This window comes from Amphiura filiformis, chromosome 11 (genome assembly GCF_039555335.1).
Source record: "Amphiura filiformis chromosome 11, Afil_fr2py, whole genome shotgun sequence".
NCBI classification, from domain to species: domain Eukaryota; kingdom Metazoa; phylum Echinodermata; class Ophiuroidea; order Amphilepidida; family Amphiuridae; genus Amphiura; species Amphiura filiformis.
Genome location: NC_092638.1, coordinates 15423844 through 15446830, shown reverse-complemented (window position 1 = coordinate 15446830; position 22987 = coordinate 15423844). Strand labels below are relative to the sequence as shown.

Genomic DNA, 22987 nt, shown 5'->3' with positions numbered 1-22987 from the left:
CATTAGGGGGCAATAAAGGGGTCAAAGGTCAAGTTTTCAAAATGCTTCAATTGAGCTGAAATTTAAAGGCAATGATCCTTATCTTATCCAGCACAGTATTGCTGCTTCATCAGATCGTTACAATCATCCGCCTAACTTACCTCGTGCCCTTGCAAAGGGCACAGTTGCTCTAGTTCTTCTTTCTTTCTTTCTTTCTTTCTTCTTCTCACAATTTGCTACTACTTCCACATCCTTGATCGGATTTCGACCAAACTCATTCACAAGCAGTACTAGGTGGCTGGCTACAAAAATCATGGGTTGTTTAACGTCAGAGGTCATCCAAGGGGTCACAGGGGTCAAAAAAGGTCATGTTAACCGAAAATGCTCCGATTGAGCTGAAATTTAAATGCAATGATCCTTAGGACATTCTAAACATGTTTAAACTATTTTAAAATTTATTTAAGGTCATTAAGGGGTCATAAAGGGGTCAAAGGTCAAGTTTTTTCAAAATGCTCCAATTGAGCTGAAATTTAAATGCAATGATCCTGATGACATCCTAAACATGTTAAAAATATTTTAAAATTAATTTGAGGTCATTAAGGGGCAATAAAGGGGGTCAAAGGTCAAATTTTCAAAATGCTTCAATTGAGCTGAAATTTAAATGCAATGATCCTTATGACATTCTTTACATGTTTAAAATATTTTAAAATTCATTATTTTGAGGTCATTAAGGGCGATAAAGAGGTCAAAGGTCAAGTTTTCAAAATGCTTCAATTGAGCTGAAATTTAAATGCAATTATCCTTGTGACTTTCTAAACATGTTAAAAATATTTAAAAATTCATTTAAGGTCATTAAGGGGCAACAAAGGGGTCAAAGGTCAAATTTTCAAAATGCTTCAATTGAGCTGAAATTTAAATGCAATGATCCTTATGACATTCTTTACATGTTTTAAATATTTCAAAATTCATTTCAGGTCATTAGGGGTTATACAGAGGTCAAAGGTCAAGTTTTCAAAATGTCAGCTTTCCACGATCAAGGTATATTAAAACGGCAATTTATGAAACAGTTTTATTAAAAGTAAAACTATCCAGCACCCAGCACAGTATTGCTTGATCAGATCATCACAATCATCCGCCTAACTTACCTCGTGCCCTTGCAAAGGGCACAGTTGCTCTAGTTAAGTTAGGCGGGCAGCCTAACTTATTTCTTTCTTGTCATTTCTTCTTTCTCACAATTTGCTACTACTACCACATCCTTGATCGGATTTCGACCAAATTCAGTCACAAGCAGTATTGGGTAGCTGGCAACAAAAGTTATGGGTTGTTTAACGTCAGAGGTCATCCAAGGGGTCACAGGGGTCAAAAAAGGTCATTTTAACCGAAAATACTCCAATTGAGCTGAAATTTATATGCAATAATCCTTATGACATTCTAAACATGCTTAAAATATTTTAAAATTCATTTAAGGTCATTAAGGGGTCATAAAGGGGTCAAAGGTCAAGATTTTCAAAATGCTCCAATTGAGCTGAAATTTAAACGCAATGATCCTTATGACATTCTAAATATTTAAAAAATATTGTAAAATTCACTTAAGGTCATTAAAGGGTCATAAAGGGGTCAAAGGTCAAGATTTTCAAAATGCTCCAATTGAGCTGAAATTTAAACGCAATGATCCTTATGACATTCTAAACATTTTAAAATATTAATTCATTTAAGGTCATAAAGGGGTCAAAGGTCAAGTTTTTCAAAATGCTCCAATTGAGGTGAAATTAAAATGCTATGATCCTTATGGCATTCTAAACATGTTAAAAATATTTTTAAATTCATTTAAGGTCATTAAGGGGCCATAAAGGGGTCAAAGGGCAAGTTTTCAAAATGCTTCAATTGAGCTGAAATTTAAATGCAATGATCCTTATGACATTCTTAACATGTTTTAAATATTTTAAAATTCATTTAAGGTCATTAGGGGCCATACAAAGGTCAAAGGTCAAGTTTTCAAAATGCCAGCTTTTCACGATCAATATAGGCCTATATTCAAATTTAAATGCAATGATCCTTATGACATTCTAAACATTTTAAAATATTAATTCATTTAAGGTCATAAAGGGGTCAAAGGTCAAGTTTTTCAATGCTATCAATATAGGTCTATATTAAAATTTAAACGCAATGATCCTTATGACATTCTAAACATTTTAAAATTTTAATTCATTTAAGGTCATAAAGGGGTCAAAGGTCAAGTTTTTCAAAATGCTCCAATTGAGGTGAAATTAAAATGCTATGATCCTTATGGCATTCTAAACATGTTAAAAATATTTTTTAATTCATTTAAGGTCATTAAGGGGCCATAAAGGGGTCAAAGGTCAAGTTTTCAAAATGCTTCAATTGAGCTGAAATTTAAATGCAATGATCCTTATGACATTCTTAACATGTTTTAAATATTTTAAAATTCATTTAAGGTCATTAGGGGGCCATGCAAAGGTCAAAGGTCAAGTTTTCAAAATGCCAGCTTTTCACGATCAATAGGCCTATAGGCCTATATTAAAATGGCAATTAATGAAAGTCTTATTAAAATTAATCTTATCCAGCACAGTATTGCTGCTTGATCAGATCGTCACAATCATCCGTCTAACTTACCTCGTGCCCTTGTAAAGGGCACAGTTGCTCTAGTTTCTTCTTTCTTTCTTCTTCTTCTCACAATTTGCTACTACTTCCACATCCTTGATCGGATTTTGACCAAACTCAGTCACAAGCAGTATTGGGTAGCTGGCTACAAAAGTCATGGGTTGTTTAACGTCAGAGGTCATCCAAGAGGTCACAGGGGTCAAAAAGGTCATTTTAACCTAAAATGCTCCGATTGAGCTGAAATTTAAATGCAATGATCCTTATGACATTCTAAACATATTTAAAATATTTTAAAATTTATTTAAGGTCATTAAGGGGCCATAAAGGGGTCAAAGGTCACATTTTTCAAAATGCTCCAATTGAGCTGAAATTTAAATGCAATGATCCTTATGACATTCTAAACATTCTAAAAACATTTTAAAATTCATTTAAGGTCATTAAGGGGTCAAAGGTCAAGTTTTCAAAATGTTTCAATTGAGCTGAAATTTAAATGCAATGATCCTTATGACATTCTTAACATATTTTAAATATTTTACAATTCATATAAGGTCATTAAGGAGGTCATACAGAGGTCAAAGATCAAGTTTTCAAAATGCCAGCTTTCAACAATGAAGGTATATTAAAACGGCAATTAATGAAACAGTCTTATTAAAATTAATACTATCCAGCACAGTGTTGCTGCTTGATCAGATCGTCACAGTCATCCGCCTAACTTACCTCGTGCCCTTGCAAAGGGCACAGTTGCTCTAGTCTTTCTTTAAGTTAGGCGTGCAGCCTAACTTATTTCTTTCTTGCCATTTCTTTCTTCTTTCTTTCTTCTTCTTCTCACAATTTGCTACTACTTCCACATCCTGGATCGGATTTCGACCAAACTCGGTCACAAGCAGTATTGGGTAGCTGGCTACAAACATCATGGGTTGTTTAACGTCAGAGGTCATCCAAGGGGTCACAGGGGTCAAAAAGGTCATTTTAATCGAAAATGCTCCGATTGAGGTGAAATTTAAATGCAATGATCCTTATGACATTCTAAACATGTTTAAAATATTTTAAAATTTTATTTAAGGTCATTAAGGGGCCCATAAAGGGGTCAAAGGTCAAGTTTTTTCTTTCTTTCTTTCTTTCTTCTTCTTCTCACAATTTGCTACTACTTCCACATCCTTGATCGGATTTTGACCAAACTCAGTCACAAGCAGTATTGGGTAGCTGGCTACAAAAGTCATGGGTTGTTTAACGTCAGAGGTCATCCAAGAGGTCACAGGGGTCAAAAAGGTCATTTTAACCTAAAATGCTCGATTGAGCTGAAATTTAAATGCAATGATCCTTATGACATTCTAAACATATTTAAAATATTTCAAAATTTATTTAAGGTCATTAAGGGGCCATAAAGGGGTCAAAGGTCACGTTTTTCAAAATGCTCCAATTGAGCTGAAATTTAAATGCAATGATCCTTATGACATTCTAAACATTCTAAAAACATTTTAAAATTCATTTAAGGTCATTAAGGGGTCATAAAGGGGTCAAAGGTCAAGTGTTCCAAAATGCTCCAATTGAGCTGAAATGTAAATGCAATGATCCTTATGACATTCTAAACATGTTGAAAATATTTTGAAATTCATTTAAGGTCATTAAGTGGCAATAGGGGGTCAAAGGTCAAGTTTTCAAAATGTTTCAATTGAGCTGCAATGCAATGATCCTTATGATGACATTCTTAACATCTATCTATACTACTAAAATAATAAGCGGTCTCTGTCTGTCTGTCTGTCCGGCTATGCGTTTACGCTTCTGACGCATCGAGCGAAATGTTGGATATGGATAGGTATTGGGAAAAGCATGTTGACCATGTGGTTTTGAAGGTCATCGGAGGTCAAGGTCAAAGGTCAAACTTTCAAACTTTGTCCGATCGGGCCCAAACTTGGTGGGTGGGATCCTTGATACGAGGGGAATATATGCCCGAAATAAAATCGAGGTCGATCGAGGTCAAAGGTCATTACGGAGGGGTCAAATTTCAAACTTTGTCCGATCGGGCTCAAACTTGGTGGGTCGAATCCTTCGTATGAGGGGAGCATGAAAAACATTATATGGAGGTCATCCGAGGTTAAAGGACAAAGGTCATGGATTTCAAACTTTGTCCTATCGGGCTCAAAGTTGGTGGGTGGAATCCTTGATACGAGGGGAATATATGCGCAAAACAACAATCTGGGGTCATACAGTATCGCTACCATGCCAGTGCTCTCACAGCATCAGGGCTCTCTCAGCTGCAGGTGCACTAGTACTACTAAAATAATAGCCGTTGTCTGTCTGTCTGTGTGTCTGTCCGTCTGTCCGGCTATGCGTTCCATGGCGCTTCGACGCATCGCTCCAATATTTCACACATAGATGGGTATTGGGCGTGCGCTGTTTACCGGGTAGTTTCAAGGTCATCGGAGGTCAAGGTCAAAGGTCATGGGGAAAATACCCCACGTGGATACAAAGCAGCAAGTGCACATGGATAAAAAGAATCCACTAGACAATCTACAACAAGTTTCAAGCTGCCCAAGCAGGTGAACAAGGTCAATCATTCATAGATTCCATTCAGCTTTTGGCTACATGCCCAATTTGAAATGCACTGTAAATGTCTACCCAGAATGCATTGCTGCAAATATGCTATAGTGTCTTCCCAGCATTCATTGCTGAAAATCATTTCTATAAGCGCCTTACCCCAATAAGCTACCACATACCCCAATAAGTGCCCACATACCCCCTAATAGCTAAAGGGCTATTACAGCAACAGGCGCACTAGTATTTTAAATATTTTAAAATTCATATAAGGTCATTAAGGAGGTCATACAGAGGTCAAAGATCAAGTTTTCAAAATGCCAGCTTTCAACGATGAAGGTATATTAAAACGGCTATTAATGAAACAGTCTTATTAAAATTAATACTATCCAGCACAGTGTTGCTGCTTGATCAGATCGTCACAGTCATCCGCCTAACTTACCTCGTGCCCTTGCAAAGGGCACAGTTGCTCTAGTTATATTTTGTTTCTTGAAAGTTAACTATTGTGTTTAAGGTGCCCCTATTAGCTAATGCAAAAATTTAGATTTTCTTTCAATTAAAATATGTTAAAGCTCTTGCCTTGTAGATTACAAAACTGAAAATTTTGTTTCAATCGAACATTCAGTTCTCGAGATATGGCCTGTCAAAATGGTGCGAAATTAAGAAATTGGCAACTTTCTTTTTATTTTCTAATATAAGCCCAGTTGCCAGGTAATTTTCTAATTATATATGCATGATTTATGCAAGTAAAGTTTTCAGATACAATTAAAAGAGCTACATGTACATGTATGGTACGGTACTGAGGCATGGTACATGGGTAGTACACACAAGATGCTACAAAATTATTGCGTTTGGCAAATTTAAATTTGCATTATAATTTAATTGAGTGGATCAGTATCACCTAGACTTTACCAACCCTACATGTATTCAATTTTGACAAATAAAAGATGTTAATCATGATGAACATATTCACCTGAACTTGAACTTTTAGTTGTGCATGTTATACATTTAGTTATTGAACTCCAGGTCTATTCCCTGGACCATCATCAATTAATTTCGGTTAAGGCACATACATTTTTTGTACCCGAGGTTTGAAATCATCAAAAGATCTGGATGACCAATCACAAGCCAGATTCTGATTCTGGGATAACTTTACCATTAATGCCCGTGATCCATTGAAACCATTTTCCACATTGTATTTTTTGCCTCCGACTTCATGTGCACACTGAACATGCAAGGTTTACTAAACAGAACATTAATTTTGTAAAGTTTATTGATTTTACAATTAACAGAGAAGCAACCAGCAGCTGGACCAAAAGGAAAACCAGTGTCCAGCAGCAGAGTCCCTTCTCTTCCACCAGTGAAAGGACAACTGCTACCAGGCCCTCATCGGCCAGTCCAACAGAATGTGCAGCGTGAGCGAGCCCCAGTGATCACCGCACAGCAACAGAAATTGCAAATGGGGAATCAAATCAGCATCCAAAGCAGCAGCAACCAGCTGTTATGTCCATAGAAGAGGCTAAAGCTAGTCTGATGAGGGTACTCAGTGATGAAGAGAGTAAATATGGAGATTTAGGCACAGGTTTGTATTTTGTAGATTAAATTAATCCGTCATTTCATTTCAGCTCTCAAAATGTACTGAACTTTTCATTATCTGGATAGAATAGGTCTCTAGATACCTAATTTTTCCAATTTGAAAAAAGAAGTTATACGTTTTTGCGTTATGACATACAGCAGGGATTGCCTTTTGAGAGGAGTGAGAGCACCCAGCTCCTCTGAAATTGCATTTGCAAGAGCTGGAGAGCGATTTATAGCTCCTCTTGATATTTTAATATAATAGGTCTACATGTATGTATGCAAGTTGTCATTAAAAAACCTGACCTTGCTCTAGATACCTAATTTTTCAAATTTGAAAAAAGAAGGAAGTTATACATTTTGCATTATGAGATAAAGCGGGGACTGCCTTTTGAGAGCAGTGAGAGCACCCAGCTCCTCTGAAATTGCATTTGCAAGAGCTGGAGAGCGATTTATAGCTCCTCTTGATATTTTAATATAATAGGTCTACATGTATGTATGCAAGTTGTCATTAAAAAACCTGACCTTGCTCTAGATACCTAATTTTTCAAATTTGAAAAAAGAAGGAAGTTATACATTTTGCATTATGAGATAAAGCGGGGACTGCCTTTTGAGAGCAGTGAGAGCACCCAGCTCCTCTGAAATTGCATTTGCAAGAGCTGGAGAGCGATTTATAGCTCCTCTTGATATTTTAATATAATAGGTCTACATGTATGTATGCAAGTTGTCATTAAAAAACCTGACCTTGCTCTAGATACCTAATTTTTCAAATTTGAAAAAAGAAGGAAGTTATACATTTTGCATTATGAGATAAAGCGGAGACTGCCTTTTGAGAGGAGTGAGAGCACCCAGCTCCTCTGAAATTGCATTTGCAAGAGCGGAGAGCGATTTATAGCTCCTCTTGATGCCCAGTTAAATTCTTTATGTTCTAAGGGCCACAGGTGCAAACAGAGCTCTTCTAAATCTTCTAAAGCTCTGCTTGGAGTGACCAGAAGAGCATGCTACAGCTCTTAACCTCATTTTTAAAAGACAATCCCTGATAAAATGATGTTGAATTTGAATTTGAGTGACTGGAAGAATGTCGTAACCTGTGCATAATAACAAAGCACTTATGACCTTCTTGCATTCAGCTGATGAATTTAAGAAGTGATGGTGCATGATGATCCATAGATAACGTGACCTCTTGGCATTAAATTTATGTAGCATGACCTAACTATGTAGTGAACGGTTCACTGTGAACCATAACATAATTAATGCTGGCTGTCACAGCTGTAAACCACCTGTGTGATGAACACTAGATGTAACTCCAAATTTGTGGGTCATCCATGATATTTATGACATGTTTATGGAACATAAAAATGCAAATTCAAATATATGTGATGCGATGAAGCAAAATCAGTCGGAACTCGGAAATATTAAATTTACAGTTTCTTATAGGATAGGAAAAAGTATTGACAAAGCTGGATTTTGCAGAAAACCCCATTGGAATTAAACAACCAGCTCCAAAGATATAAGCAATTAAAGAGTTTCCAATACAACAGGAAACAAAAGGAAATATTTGCTTTGTTTGGCTATATCTCAAAATCAATATTTCTGAGTTTCGACTGATTTTGCTTGATCGCATCACATATATCTATGACTCCACAGTCCCGAATCAATTTGTTTTGGATCAAAATATGAATTTATTTTAACTCTGATTTTGACTATTGTAAAATTTAATTTGTGTAGAGTAAAGATGACAGAAAATCAACCAAACTTAGATAGAAGATATGGTGCACTATACCCACAATTTTATCCCTGTACTGATGTGCTGATGTATTGTCTCTCTTTTTCCTTGCAGCTTCAGCATCTGGTAAGCTTACAAGCACAGGACTAGCCACCAAATCAAGAATATGCAAAACACTCACAGAAGTACTACACGACAATGGAGCGTTACCATACTTAATACAGTACATGGAAATGTTAGATGCCGTACATTTAGTACAGTTTTGGCTTGCCACCGAGAGTTTCTCCACCGCTTCGTGGTCACGGCTACGAAGTGATGCTTTCAAAAGTGCAAGCAAAAACCAAAATATCACTAGGAACTCTACGACTACGAGTAGTGATGGTAGAGCTGAATCAACTAGTACTAAAGAGAACGATGGTGTAAAAAGTGACGAAAATGCAAACAGTGATTTAGGTGTACGAATAGAAAGCAATGCTCAGACTAGTGCCAAAAGCGGATTCGTCATTGACACCGTCACAATCGAATCCATTTATTGACTCAGATGAAGAAGACGATTCATCCACTAATTCCGTCAAAACTCACTCCAGGACTAGGTCAGACTCTGGTATAGGAAAGACTGTGAGCTGGTCAGATTCTGGGGCAGATTCATCACCGGGACATAAAAGGAATCATTCTTGGAAAGGTGTAGATACAAGAACAGGTAGGTTACTGTGGAAAATGATGGATGGAAATGTAGAAATTTGATTCATATATGTGAGCAGTATAAAGTTACTTTGTAACATGTTTACAAGGTGTGACTATGATTATTCTACTTAGTTCTGTGGGTTGAATAATAATTTCATTCCTATGTGACTTTGTGTATTTGTTATAAATGAAGAACATCATTTGAACCTAATGCCTATAGATTTCAATCTCCTGCTCTTCTCCAGCATGCCTCTCGGCTCAGTTGCTTAGAGTGTCATGCTAGTACATGTATTACAAAGGTTGCCGGATTCGCCAGATGCCAGGGTTGTTTGATTTAAATCACACCGATTTAAATCACTGATTAAAATCACCTTTTTCCATTTTTAATCAATTTAAGTTAATTTCTTGCATAAATTGACTGTTTTACTTCATTCTTAATGCTTCTACAACTTTTGGATACAATTAAAATACCTCTATGATGTCACTTTATCTATTGCTAAAAATTCATCTTCAAGGTGCAGAATTCAACAGATTTGTTCCCCATGATTTTACCAATTTTTTTATCTTTGAAATTTTCACATGCAAAAACATGTTTTGATTTTTTGTAAATACTTGGTAGGATTGTCCATATGACTAGCATATTTAAGTTTCCACTGGCACTTTATCATGGGGTATAGCAGTTCTTGTAATCTAAAAAAAAATCAATTTAAATAAAAAAATCTGATTTAAATTTAAAAAATCAACAACCATGCCAGATACACTGTTTTTTCTTCATGTTTATGTGTGGTGGCTGCTCTGGGTAAAATTTAGAATTTGTTCAAGGTGTGACTGTGTAATCAGAAGGTGTGATATTCGCTGTCGACGTGCACGTTAGTAACCATTGGTTACTACTCCAAGCCTGGGCTCATACACCTGTTCCGAATTTTGATGCCATAAGCTTTGTGTTGTGATCATTTCGATCAGTGGTTCGTAACAAAGAAAGCGTGATCCAGTTGGCCTAGCAACGGTCATATTGTAACGTGCACTACGACAGCGAATTGAAGGTTGGCAATCATGTTCCCATGTTGAAGACTCTGAAATCCAGACTTGGAATGTCTGGGCTTGAATATGCATGCAATTGCAGGAAATGAGCTTGGCTTGGACTGAAGTGCAGACACTTGGATGTGACTCGGACTGGGATGAATAACTTGAACTTGAATATTTCATAACATATTAAAAGGCAGAGGCCCCTGCTGTATAATAAACTAGCTAGGTTTTTTGAGTAACCTCGATGAAAATGATTAAAAGTGCCTATTCTTTTGTGTGTGTATGGTCCATCACCTGTTACTTGGTAGTCTTGTAACATGTCTAATGGCACTGCCCATGGCCACTCGATGAATTGTTTAATTCGAATTAATCAATTCGATATTATAGACTGATAGTGAGTCTGAGTCAAGCACTTTGACACTGTCCGCACTAAAATCATGCTCTTCAGGGTTCAAATGCACCCCACATGGGAAGACAATCTTTTGTGTTCTGTGAGTTGCTTACTCAGAGGTCTTTCTGTTTCAACAAAGTACTGGGAAGAACAATTATTACATGAGACGCCGTAGATGACACAAGACCGGTCGCATTTCTTAGGTTTGTCCTTAGTAGGAGCTACCAACATGCTCATGAATATCTGACACCAAGGATACACCCAATGTGATAGTGGGTATAATAAGCCACATTTGTTTACATTTGTTTTTAATAGTTGTGTTTTTACATCCGGTAACATGCCCATGGTACACAGTTGTGTAGTCTATGTTACTTGTGTAGGATAATTTAGTATTTTCTTGTTTTCATAATCTGCTGTTGTGATGAACACAAATCATCGTGTGTATGAGAACAGCATGAATTAATTGTATGAATGTTTTTTCTTGTGCAGCTGTGGAAAGGGATGCAACAAATATCTACACAAGGTATATATGCAAGGATGCATCTTATCCTGTCAATGTCACTGAAGATATCAGGATGGAGGTCATAGGTAAGGTCAAGAGGTCAAGCATGTCATCTTAAAGGAATATATTACATGTTGTTTTCTACACAAAGATGTTGTTGTAATACAATGTTCTTAATGTGTGATCTCAAATTGTATATGTGACATGATCAATGGGAATGAGTCGCATGTCGGCAATTTTCAATTAGAAGTTTTTACATCATTTTCTGGCAGTTTACAAATGCTACATTTTGATGCAAACCCCATCAAAATCGGTCATTTGGTTACTGATTTATGAACAATTTATCAGTGGCTGAAAACAAAAGAATTTGAGCACTTGTTTTTGCCAGAATCTCAAAAACAATATTAGCGACATCTGACTTATTCCCTTTGATCATGTCACATATTGTAAGACATACTGGCCATTAAATAAATTCTAGTCAAATGTCACAGTTTTAAAATGACACCTTTAACACATATGTGACCTGTCACAACAGAATGAGCATTAAGTTGCAAGTTGGTAGTTTCGAGGCACCTGGGCTAATGCGTTGGTGTTCTTTGTTTCTGAAACACCTGTTCATGCCAGTAGTATGTCTGTATGTCCTTTGTGAATGGGGGCACAATGGGCTATTCTTGAAGGACATACTACTGGCTTGTACAGGTGCGCGGCAAACAAAGAACATCAACTCAGTCAGCCAGGATGTCTAGAAGCTACCAACTTGCAACTTAAGACACATTTCGTGGTAGCAGGTCACATATAAATGTAGAAGTTTGAAAAACAAATAATATATCTGTGTAAATTGTGTTGGTATGCATTCAAATGGTGGTGTTCCTTTGTTCAATTTCAGCTAAAATGTGTCCCCAGGAAGGTACATTAAATCCAGACTGCTTCAAGAGAGCCCAGATATTTATATTTGATGTCATGGAAAAACAGTAAGTTGACTGCACATGAGAACTACCTGCCGATTGGCCAAAATGAATATTGTGTCCAATTTTGAACCAATCAAGGAGGGTATTAACCCTAACCCCCAAAAATCTTACAAAATCTTACGATGAAAAAATTGGCGCATGCATGAATCCCAGGGTCTGCGATGACGCAATCTCCCCAAGTGTTATATGCGGACGGAATTGCTGGCCGGGCAGCAATAACCCGATGTAGCTACCGGTCCGTGATCGTGTGCTTGGCATGCATGCGAGGGGTCAAAGGTTCGAATCCAAAAGTGCCAAGTCAAAATTCTTCTTCTCCTTGACTTTTTCGGATCTTCTTTGACAAAAAAAAAAAAAAAGCAGGGTCCAGTGTTAGGGTTAACTAAGATGAATTTTTCCAGATTAGAGCCTACACTAACCCTAACCCTCTAAAATCTTACAAAATCTTACGATGAAAAAATCTGCGCATGCATGAATCCCAGGGTCTCGATGGCGCGCAATCACCCCAAGTGTTATATGCGGACGGAATTGCTGGCGGGCAGCAATAACCTGTGTAGCTACCGGTCCGTGACTGTGTGGTTGGCATGCGAGGGGTCAAAGGTTCGAATCCCGGGGGTGCCAAGTCAAAATTCTTCTTCTCCTTGACTTTTTCGGATCTTCTTTGACTTCCGATCCCAAAAAGCAGGTCCAGTGTTAGGGTTAATAAGATCATCTTCAAATGCAAGTTTGACCATAAATAGTTTGAAGCCTAGTCATAATTGGCAATTGAAATGAGCATTAATGAACAATGAACAAGTTATCAACCAATCAGAAATGATGTTAGATGACCAGTAGTGTCCAGGGGGTTAAACAGCCTTGGCCTTTTAAATTGGTGTAGGAAGACTTTCTCATTAACTTCATAGGAAAACCTACCTCCAAAACTTATGCAAGTTGCCAACATTTGAATCCAACCTGTTCCTGTTTTAAAATCCGAGTGTGACTTTACGACACAAAAAGTGCATCATTCATAACCATTTACAAGTATTAAATGACCGACATCAGTTCTGTGAAACCTTTATTTACTTGGTGCAGGGATTGTCATTGTCATGTTGGCAGAAATATTTTTCATCTATCCATTGTCAAATAATGTTGCCCTTCTTGCAAAGTAAAATGTGTGTCTTGTCCATTGCAGATATTTCCCTTCCTTTCTGACGAGTGACTACCATTGTAAATACCAAATAGACGTCCTGACCAGTGGGAGAGTCTACTTAGCAGACATACTGGATCATGACACAGCAACTTTTCATTTTATGGAAGTAAGTTGAAAATATGGTCATATAAATAGAACAGATAGCGCCAGACAGGAATTCTTTCTTGAATATTCATGAAACCAGATTGTTCAATTGATTGAATATAATCACACATGGCAGGGATTGAGTATTGAAAATAACTTCTGGAAATGTTAAGGCCGGCTGTCAGTTTAGGAATTGAGCTGTGCTATAAATCGCACTTTCGGACAGGCGATTTAAGGTGTGCGATGGTATGGGATCGCACTTGCATGCCTTAAAACTCAATCCCTGCATGGTATTGCATGCATGCGCTTTGAAAAATATGCTGTAACAGACAAGAGTGGGCGTAGTATTTCCATCTCACTTCATGGACAATCGGCCCTTCATTAATAGGTGATGCTAGACTTTGCCTTTTGGGGTGCTATCTGTATCATGTTATTATTACCTATCTAATAAAACTCTGGCAGGTGGATCCCACAAGCCATAATGGCTTTCCTAAGGTTTTTGTTCTACATAGCTGTCTTGCAATATGACGTCTCCAGTCGTGAATGATGTTAATGCAAGTAAAGACATTCCGCCAGGTTTCCTTTTCCCATGCTCTGTTATCCAGTTCTGCTATGAATATAAATTTCCTGTATGCTTATTGACATGTCTTTTACTTTTTATCATACAGTACTTAGAGCAAGAGGGCGCTGTTCACTTATTGCAGTTCTGGTTAGCAGCCGATAATTTCCAGCGGCATCTTCTCTCGCAGCAAGGGCAGTATGATGGTATGGAAGCACAAAGTGATGCCATGGTGCTTTATGATCAGTAAGTTTGTCAACATATTTATTTTAAGTATATTTATGACCCCAATTGAGCAAGCTGAGAACAACGTTGCAGAACTTGCTAAAGATCTGATACTGGTCTCTTGACATGAAAACGCAGTACATGAATACAAGGATTTTTTCCAGAGAGAGGACCAAAGAAAAAGGGGGACTATCCCCGGTTCTGATATCTGTAATCAATCCTAGGTTCCAGGATCGTGCATAGATAAACTGCACATTAAGCCCATGCGACAATACTCAAATTTGAGGGATGCACATATATAGGACGAAGAAGTATGTTATCTCAAGGATTTTATTTATGAGGGTTTTGGAGTCTGTTAATGTGCACAAATTATACCCAGGTATGTTCAGAGATGATTATGCTTGTCCAAATGATGGATTAACTTCCTTGCCACATGAAACACGCTATTTGTTAACTAATCAAGTGTATTATGAATGTGGGTAAGCATTTAAAGTGGATGGGAGAAAGCTTTAAATTGGTTATTGTCACAAGGTCACTGATCCCAATGGTCTGTGACCTTTCACTTAACTGCTGATATCTCATCTATTTATTTGTGTACCCTCACTCTATAACCTGTAATGCTCTAAAAACAGCTTGTTTGCCAGAGTGGCAAAATGTTAAAATGAAAGGAAATCTATTTGTCAGATGTGTCATTAACAACATTTCAAAATGTATTAAATCTTGATTGGTTTATGTTTTGTAATCATGCAGGTATTTTTCACTCCAAGCAACTCATCCAATAGGATTTGACGACAACGTCAGATTAGAAGTAGAAAGTAACATTTGTAGGGAAGGAGGCCCTCTTCCTGATTGTTTCAGTACTCCTATGAGAAGGGCATATACTACATTAGAAACAGTAAGTAATCACTCTAGGACAGCATTGTGTGGGTAGGGGTAGTGTAACATTTGTAGGGAAGGAGGCCCTCTTCCTGATTGCTTCAGTACTCCTATGAGAAGGCGTATACTACATTAGAAACAGTAAGTAATCACTCTAGGACAGCGTTGTGTGGGTAGGGGGTAGTGTAACATTTGCAGGGAAAGGAGACCCACTTCCTGATTGTTTAAGTACTCCTATGAGAAGGGCATATACCACATTAGAAACTAAGTACTCACTCAAGGACATCATTGTGTTGAGGAGGGGGTAGTGTAAGGAAGAAAGCCCACTTCCTGATTGTTTCAGTACTCCTATGAGAAGGGCATATACTACATTAGAAACGGAAAGTACTCGCTCTAGGACAGCATTGTGTGGGTAGGAGGTAGTGTAACATTTGTAGGGAAAGGAGGCCCACTTCCTGATTGTTTCAATACTCCTATGAGAAGTGCATATACTACATTAGAAATGGTAAGTACTCAACTCTAGGGCAGCGTTGTGTTGGGGAGGGGATAGTGTAATGTATTTACTGTTGAATTGTAGTTGGTGGCACACTCACTGCCAGCATAAATCCCAGGTCAGTATGGCCATAATCGAGTCTGTGGATGGGCCGCTTTTGGATCCTGGCTTTAGTAAACTCCTGCCAGTAGGTAATTTAGATTTTCTTTCAACTATGGCAGTCTTCTTTTTACAAGTTGTACATTTACATGTAACAAAAAAAAAAGGGTGATACTTTGCAGGACTTTGTCTGTTTTCTTTTCACCTAATTTTCGCTAGTTTTTACCAAACCTCTTTTTCATTTGTTTACAGGTATATTTCCTGGATTTCTGCAAAATGAACTGTACTATAGATTTTTAACTGAATTAATCAACACTGTGAAACCAAGTAATCTTGGCACCCAATCTAATAATGAAACAGACAATAAGGCAACAGCCAGTGCTGCATTGCCAGAACAAAAACAAGTTCAAAAGGAGGGTCATCAGCAGAATACATTACTGGCAGAGGGCAATGTGAAGAAACTGTTTGATGAGAGTGACATGCTTATTGATTGGGGTGCATTAAATCCAGACTCGTTATGGGAGAGACCAGATTCAGGGTAAGTTAACCTAGTGAAGACTTAAAATATATCTGAAGGCTGCATTGTGTAATTTTGTATTTTTTGTTATGATGAGCAGGGATATACCCAAAAATCTTTTACGCCAGGGTGAGCAGAGGCAACCCGGGTGTGCAGCAGCAAGAATAGCCCCCAAAATGCACCAATATAGACTGATTTTTCATGTTTTAGGCATAGACCCCCCACCCCGGTGGACGCATACCCTCTATTCCCCCTTGGATACACCCTGAGCTGATGAGATGCCTTTGTAATAATTGGTACCAGGGAGGGGCACTAATTAGGGAGGATATATGATCTTCAAATCCTTTGTGAAGTAAATCTTTGGGAATCAGCATGAAAAATGTATTAAATTCAGAACAAACAAGCCCAGTATTGGTTCTTGAGATAGCTCTTGATATTTTGAAAAATATCTTGGAATTTTTTTTATGTTGAAGTGTATGGCTAGCATGCAAAGCATTAAGATTTTGAGGTTTACGATGTTTGCAACGTTGAGTGAAACACACCCTGGATTTTCATGATTTTGGCCATTCTGTTTCTGAACCGATGGTTGTTTTCAATTTTCATCACATATTGTTGCTTTTCTTTCAGAAATCTGACATTTGGTTCTGTCAATCATCTAGGTCAATTTGTAGCGGATTATGAACCCGATCCAGGCATAACAAATAAGAAGGCTACTGGTGAGTAATTGTTAGGGTCAAATTAAGCTGCGACTTTGAGTGATGTTGTTGGCTTTATGCAGTTGCGCTGCAAGGTTACCAACAAACTATCCTTATATGCGTATGTCATATTGTGTATATGTTCTGTGGGATTAGGTTAGCATGTGTGGATTGATATTGCGACCAGTTGAATTACACACCTTCGTCACTACGAAAGTCAAGGTGAAATATGGCGTATGGTCTGATTTTTTTTAAGGCATGTGAAGCATACATGGAACAGCTAACCTGTATTATTACATGGATGACTCTTCAATCTTGTGGTGGAGCACTGTTCTCACCTCAATCCTAGAAAAGTAAATCTACATGCATCTCAAGAAAATCAAGAGCATTTCATTTAACTCAGAGTTTCAAGTTCATGGACAATAGTTTTCTTCAACTTCAAGGTTATGCTTAAGGTGGATCTAAATTCTGTCAAATAATATTTAACTTTTTGTTTTACTTCATAGGTTCCAAGTTTTCTCTCAGGAAATTAATGAGCAAAGATGAAGATCCGGTAAGCTAATATGCTGTTATATTTCAGTTATATGGTTGTAGCCAGTGGCATATACATGAGAAGGAAGAGCTTGAGCCCCTCCTCCTTGTGTTGCTGAATAACTGGCGGGTTTATACAGTTGTTCACATTTCAGTCACTCCAACACTATGTTTCCCCTGCCCCTGCTGACCATTCATTTATTATGGGTATAACTTGTAACTTAAAATGCTGTACACTACATGTAGTCCGCTGCAGGGCAATGTTTCTTTAACCTCAATCCCGGCATTCCACAAATAATACCGACCCGACCTGACTCATCCCAAGCAATTTGGAACAATTCTGTCTGATTTGGACTAAGGATCATTGATGTCAGGATTTTAAAAATCGATATATCGGCCACACAATATCGATAAAATCGATATATCCAATTTCTATGATAAAGTCACAAAAAGTTTCAAAAAGTAGAATATGGAATATAAACTTTCAACTGCGGTAAAGACGTAAAGCACCAGTTATTGATTCCAAAGATTTCAAAATGTGTCTGTTCTGGTGTAATAGCGGCTGTGAACACACAAAATACGCCTGATTTTGCAATACTTTTTTTCTTATTATCGGCCAATTTCGATATATCGATTTTCTTCAGAAAGGGATATCTACGAAATCAATATTATTGGATAGGTGATTTATTGATTATTATATATATATTAACGGTCCTTAATTTGGATTAATTAATTTTTGACGCACCAGATTGGCCAATCCATGCTACCCATGCCAGATCCATTTGATCAGTGACATACAATGTTGACATTCTGTCATGTTTCAATTTCAATATTTTACGCAGGCAAAAGAAGAAATGGCTTTGAAGATTGCCCAGAAAATCATCAACGATGTCAACCTGCAGACAGGCTCATCGTCAGGCAGCTCCACACCACAGCACCACAGTCCAGCATCTGGTAGTATCACAAGCCAAGCATCAGGTAGTCCGACAATCAGCAAAGGCGCTAGGCGGAAAGGCAGTGCCAGCTCACAGCATTGACACATATATAGCTAGCATATATATATGGAAAGGTTTATAGGTTTATATTTGATGTTATCCCGCTGAGCACTATCTGCCAATATAACATTGCCTCTGATTGGTCAATTACATGATATCTTCATTTTAATCACCAATCAGAATGGAGCTTTGCAAATAATTCACCCCAATTTTTCTGCGTGGTGAAATTATTCTAACAATATTGCAGATTGGTCCTATTGATAATGAAAACTTCTTTTTGACCAATAGGCATGTAGTTCTCATGGGGTTATAAAAATGTCTATACTTTGTTCACCTCAAATTTGGTAGTGATTTAGTTGTGTATTTAGCTGGTGACAGTATCGACTTATACGCGACAAACTATTCCGGTAGAGCGTATACACATGTGAGCATGGTTGGTCTGCGCAAAAGTTAAGAGCACCGATGTCACTACCAAAGGTGTGGTGATACAAGGTGTACATAATGTGGGCTATTCCAGTTGAAATCCACACACCCCTTATATAGAAGACATGACCTTAATCTTCCACAATTTGAAATTCACACTGTATGTGTGGGAGATTAAGGTCATGTTGTCTGTAGGGGGTGTATGGATTTCAAATAAAATAACCCCTTAAAAAGATCAAACTTCAGCATGTGGTTACACTGATGTGTGTCTGGTTGAAGCTGCTCTAAATAATGCTCCATGTGAAATCCATACATTCACTATGGAAAAGGTGACCTTATTCATCTACACAGGGAGTGTGAATTTCAAATGGAGTTACCTGAATGGGTGACTCCATTTGAAATCTACACTCCCTGTGTGGGAGAGATACGGTCATGTCTTCATAGGGAGTGTATGGCTTTCAATTGGAATAGCCCTATGTGTGTATTGTTAACAGCATATCCACTGTTGATGGGTGATGCATAGATGAATGTTTGCTGGGTGCTGGTACATCGGGTTTCTCTGAAACATCTATTCTCTGAGACTGCACTTTATTTCACCAGGTAGTTTAATAGTGATATCAGTGCATTTACGTGGTTGCACCGCAAGCATGTTGACAAACAGCCCTTGTATGCATAAGTATATGCTGTGCGGGATAAGGTTAGCATGCTCCATTTGATTCTACAACCAGCCAAATATATACCTGTGTCACTACCAAACTTATAACATACTGTACTGGACACTGCACCCAAAGAAGCATTCTTAGTAATTTGGGGCTAGAAATAATTTGGTGTTGAAGTTTGATCTTAAACATAGTAAATATATATTATATAAAGTTTGTGCCAATCTACTTACCCATTTTTAACCCAATCCTCAAGGCCACATACATTCCTCACCTTCACCCTGAAGTAAAACTATAGTGTATGTAGCAGTTGATTGTAAAGTCTGTGCTCAAATTGTTGGTTATTTTTTGTTATAGCCAAGAGGGCGGTACACTTATTGGTAAATGAGATCCTGATTGGTTGAGTAGATTTAGCGAAATTTGATCGGCAACTCATCGACTGAGCAAGCAAAATAATCTCACTGCTGTCGTCTATACAAGAGATGAAGAAAATGCAAGCAAAGTATTCCAATATATGTGTGTAAGATTAGCATAGAGTAGTAAAATAGTACTTATTTTTCACACAGTAAACCTATGTTTTGTCCTTCTCATTACCAGATCCTGGCTGTATCAAAATGATTGGTACTCATCACTTCCCTGATGTTATGGAAAGTTGATTCTTCCAAATGCAACATTAGATCCACTTGAAATGACCACTGTTGATAGTTTTATGTCCTTTTATTACATGCACCTGTTGGGCAGAGGTTGTGTTGCATTTTAATGATAGCCTTGTCCATAATAACTGAAACTGATATGGGTTCCAGTCATTGGACTATCCCAGTTGAAATGCACATGGAAGACATAACCTTAATCTTCCATACAGGGAGTGTGAATTTCAAATGGGGTTACCTGAGTGGGTGACTGCACTTGAAATTGACACCCCCTGTGTGGGAGATTAAGTTCATGTCTTCCATAGGGGGTGTATGGATTTCAACTGGAATAGCCCATTTTGACATTGCCTCTGGTTAACCACCATTCTTATCATTCTTTTAAACCAATATGAAATAACCACCGATGAATGAACACAAGAGATGCTATTGTACGTTTTGCTGTATTTAATTATCACAGCTCATAGGGAATATTAATCTTGCAATGTTAAAAATTGCAGAGCCTACTCACTTACTTTTCTGTTGATCTTTGTTATTCTTTTAAAAGTTTTTTGAAGTTTGATGAATTCAAAGTGATTAGACTTGGAATACCGTAAAATTCCGTCTATAAGCATATATATGCCTTTAAACAAGGTTTTTTTGACACAAGAGACAAGAGGCAGACACTCTCAACAAAAACGTTATTTGGAGTTTGAACAACTATATCACTGATAAAGGCGGCTGTACAAACATGTATATTTGTAAGACCAATCTATTGCGATGTTTTTGAGAAGGGTATTGGCCTTTCATATCTTTCGTTAAAAAAACCCTCGTTTAGAGGCATATATGCTTCTAGACAGAATTCTACGGTAGTCCAGTGTGTAATGCTACGGTAAAGCCACCATATTGAATTGTATCATATGGAGAGACCAAAATAGTGTACCGGCTGCACTTAAACTAGGTCATGCGATGCTACGCAGCTTGACCAGTGGATGAAGTGCCGATGTGATGATGATGTGGTTCAATTAGCCAATTAGAACTCCACTTCCGTGTTTACACTATAAGTTTACACTAAATTAGCAGACTACTGAAGAAACTTGCCAAAACCCCAACACATCTGCATACATTACAAATGTATGCAAATTAAAAGCTTAGCACACATAATGATTTAACATTGGCACAACACACTGCACGCAGACGGCAAACAAGTATGCACTATAATCAAAGCTTGCCGAGCACATGGAATAATAATTGGGTAGTACGCTATTTTGCCCTCCATGGGTGACACAGGCATGGAGTCTGGGCTCTCTTTAAGTGAAATCGATATTGGGCTATTCCAATTGAAATCCATACATGGAAGGCATGACCCTCCACACAGGGAGTGTGAATTTGAAATTGGGTTACCTGAATGCGCAACTCCATTTGAAATCAACTCCCCATTTGTGGGTGATTAAGGACATGTCTTCCACAGGGGTGTAAGGATTTCAACTGGAATGGCCCACTGTATTATGTTTTAGTGATCTTACACATGTACTAAGTCTGCACTCTTGATGGGATATCCTATTATGACAAAAACATATTTAATCATACAGATGGAACCCTACTTTCAGCAATTTTACTTGATTTTAATCATTTTTTAATGCATACAGTTGTGTACATATAGTTTTGCCTAATAAGTCAAGTGATATTTCATAACACTATGTACCTCAATATAATGTGATTCAAGTGCTAATGTTTGGTATGATGAAGCTAAATTTCTATTTATATACCCACATTTTTCCCACCCATGGAAAGTGGACTATGATCACCCCTTGTTGTCTCGTTCATGGTCTCATTGCACTTAGCATACCTGTATTTAATTCTCAGACACATCTGGTATATTTGAAAGCAACGGGTACGGCCCACAAGTATTCCGCAAGTGTATGACTGCAAACTATGTATGACTTACGAGTTACGCAGCGTGATGTTGTGATGTAAAACACAAATACGCATTGACACATTTGTGTCCGAGAATTAAATAATTATAGCAACGGTAACAATTTCTGCAAATGTACATGTATTATATATATCCACATTTCCACAGATTTGGTCCAATTTCCTGATACCCCGCTGTGTGTTCGTTTGACATCATTGGTAGCTGTGATTTATTTTACCCATTGCCTATTGGTCATTGGCTTACCATGATATCCACTGCAATGTCAGCCTGGACATTTGACCAATCCTTGTGGTTTACCTCGTTTTGTGTCCCAAAGCGATGAAACATGTGCACTTATCATTGATACTTATTTGACACTACTAGATTCCTATTGTGGCCGTCTGCATAGGTACACTGTCACCAAGGTACCTGACTGATATACACGTACAACATACACGGTACCAATGCTGCTACTGCACAGGAATCACCGGCATCGTTACTGCACTGGTACTACAGTTACTCCTTGGTTTTGCACAGTACCAGTGCAGGTGGTCGCAATATGAATCTGGTAGTGTTATTGTACACAGCATACAGCATCTGTGTATTGAAATATTTGAATAATTTATGTTATATAGATCAGTGATTATTTGAAATATTGTTACAAAGTAAGACTTGTGATTTTTTTATTATGTCCCCATTTATGTACCTTTATTGACTGATATCTGATATATATTGAAACCATATCTAGTCAATGTAAGAATCTGACCGGGAACCTGACATCACATGCTTTTTGGCTGGTTTTGGTACTTATGATTTATTCTGTGTAAGAAATTAAACGGGGTCAAATATGGCGCTAATTTTTTCCATGTGTTCATTATTCCCATAGAGGTATGCTAAAAATGATTTTCAGCCAAATCTGAGGGGGTGACCTGCCAACCCATTGGTTGATTTGGCATGGAATGACTCATGTGCAATTTTTTCATGCATTGCAATTTACATATTATAAGAGATGACATGATTGATTAGCCAAATAACTCCTTAAATATGAAGTAAAACATGTACTTAAGTCTTCCTGTAGATCTATTTTAAGACTAAA

The 22987-nt window shown here is 37.7% G+C and overlaps 1 protein-coding gene across 1 annotated transcript in view; it reads left to right on the top strand.

The window, feature by feature from the left end:
• LOC140164404 (A-kinase anchor protein 10, mitochondrial-like) overlaps positions 1 to 20485 on the top strand; it is a 30553-nt gene extending 10068 nt beyond the window's left edge. Inside the window, exons 2-13 of the mRNA XM_072187681.1 lie at positions 6429 to 6718; positions 8552 to 8929; positions 8979 to 9137; positions 11028 to 11126; positions 11927 to 12011; positions 13177 to 13300; positions 13947 to 14083; positions 14813 to 14961; positions 15783 to 16068; positions 16675 to 16763; positions 17249 to 17295; positions 18116 to 20485. Coding sequence (XP_072043782.1) covers positions 6640 to 6718; positions 8552 to 8929; positions 8979 to 9137; positions 11028 to 11126; positions 11927 to 12011; positions 13177 to 13300; positions 13947 to 14083; positions 14813 to 14961; positions 15783 to 16068; positions 16675 to 16763; positions 17249 to 17295; positions 18116 to 18310 — 1827 coding nt within the window. The 5' untranslated portion in view covers positions 6429 to 6639 and the 3' untranslated portion in view covers positions 18311 to 20485. The remainder of the gene's footprint in view (positions 1 to 6428; positions 6719 to 8551; positions 8930 to 8978; positions 9138 to 11027; positions 11127 to 11926; positions 12012 to 13176; positions 13301 to 13946; positions 14084 to 14812; positions 14962 to 15782; positions 16069 to 16674; positions 16764 to 17248; positions 17296 to 18115) is intronic.
• Positions 20486 to 22987: the final 2502 nt, after the last annotated feature.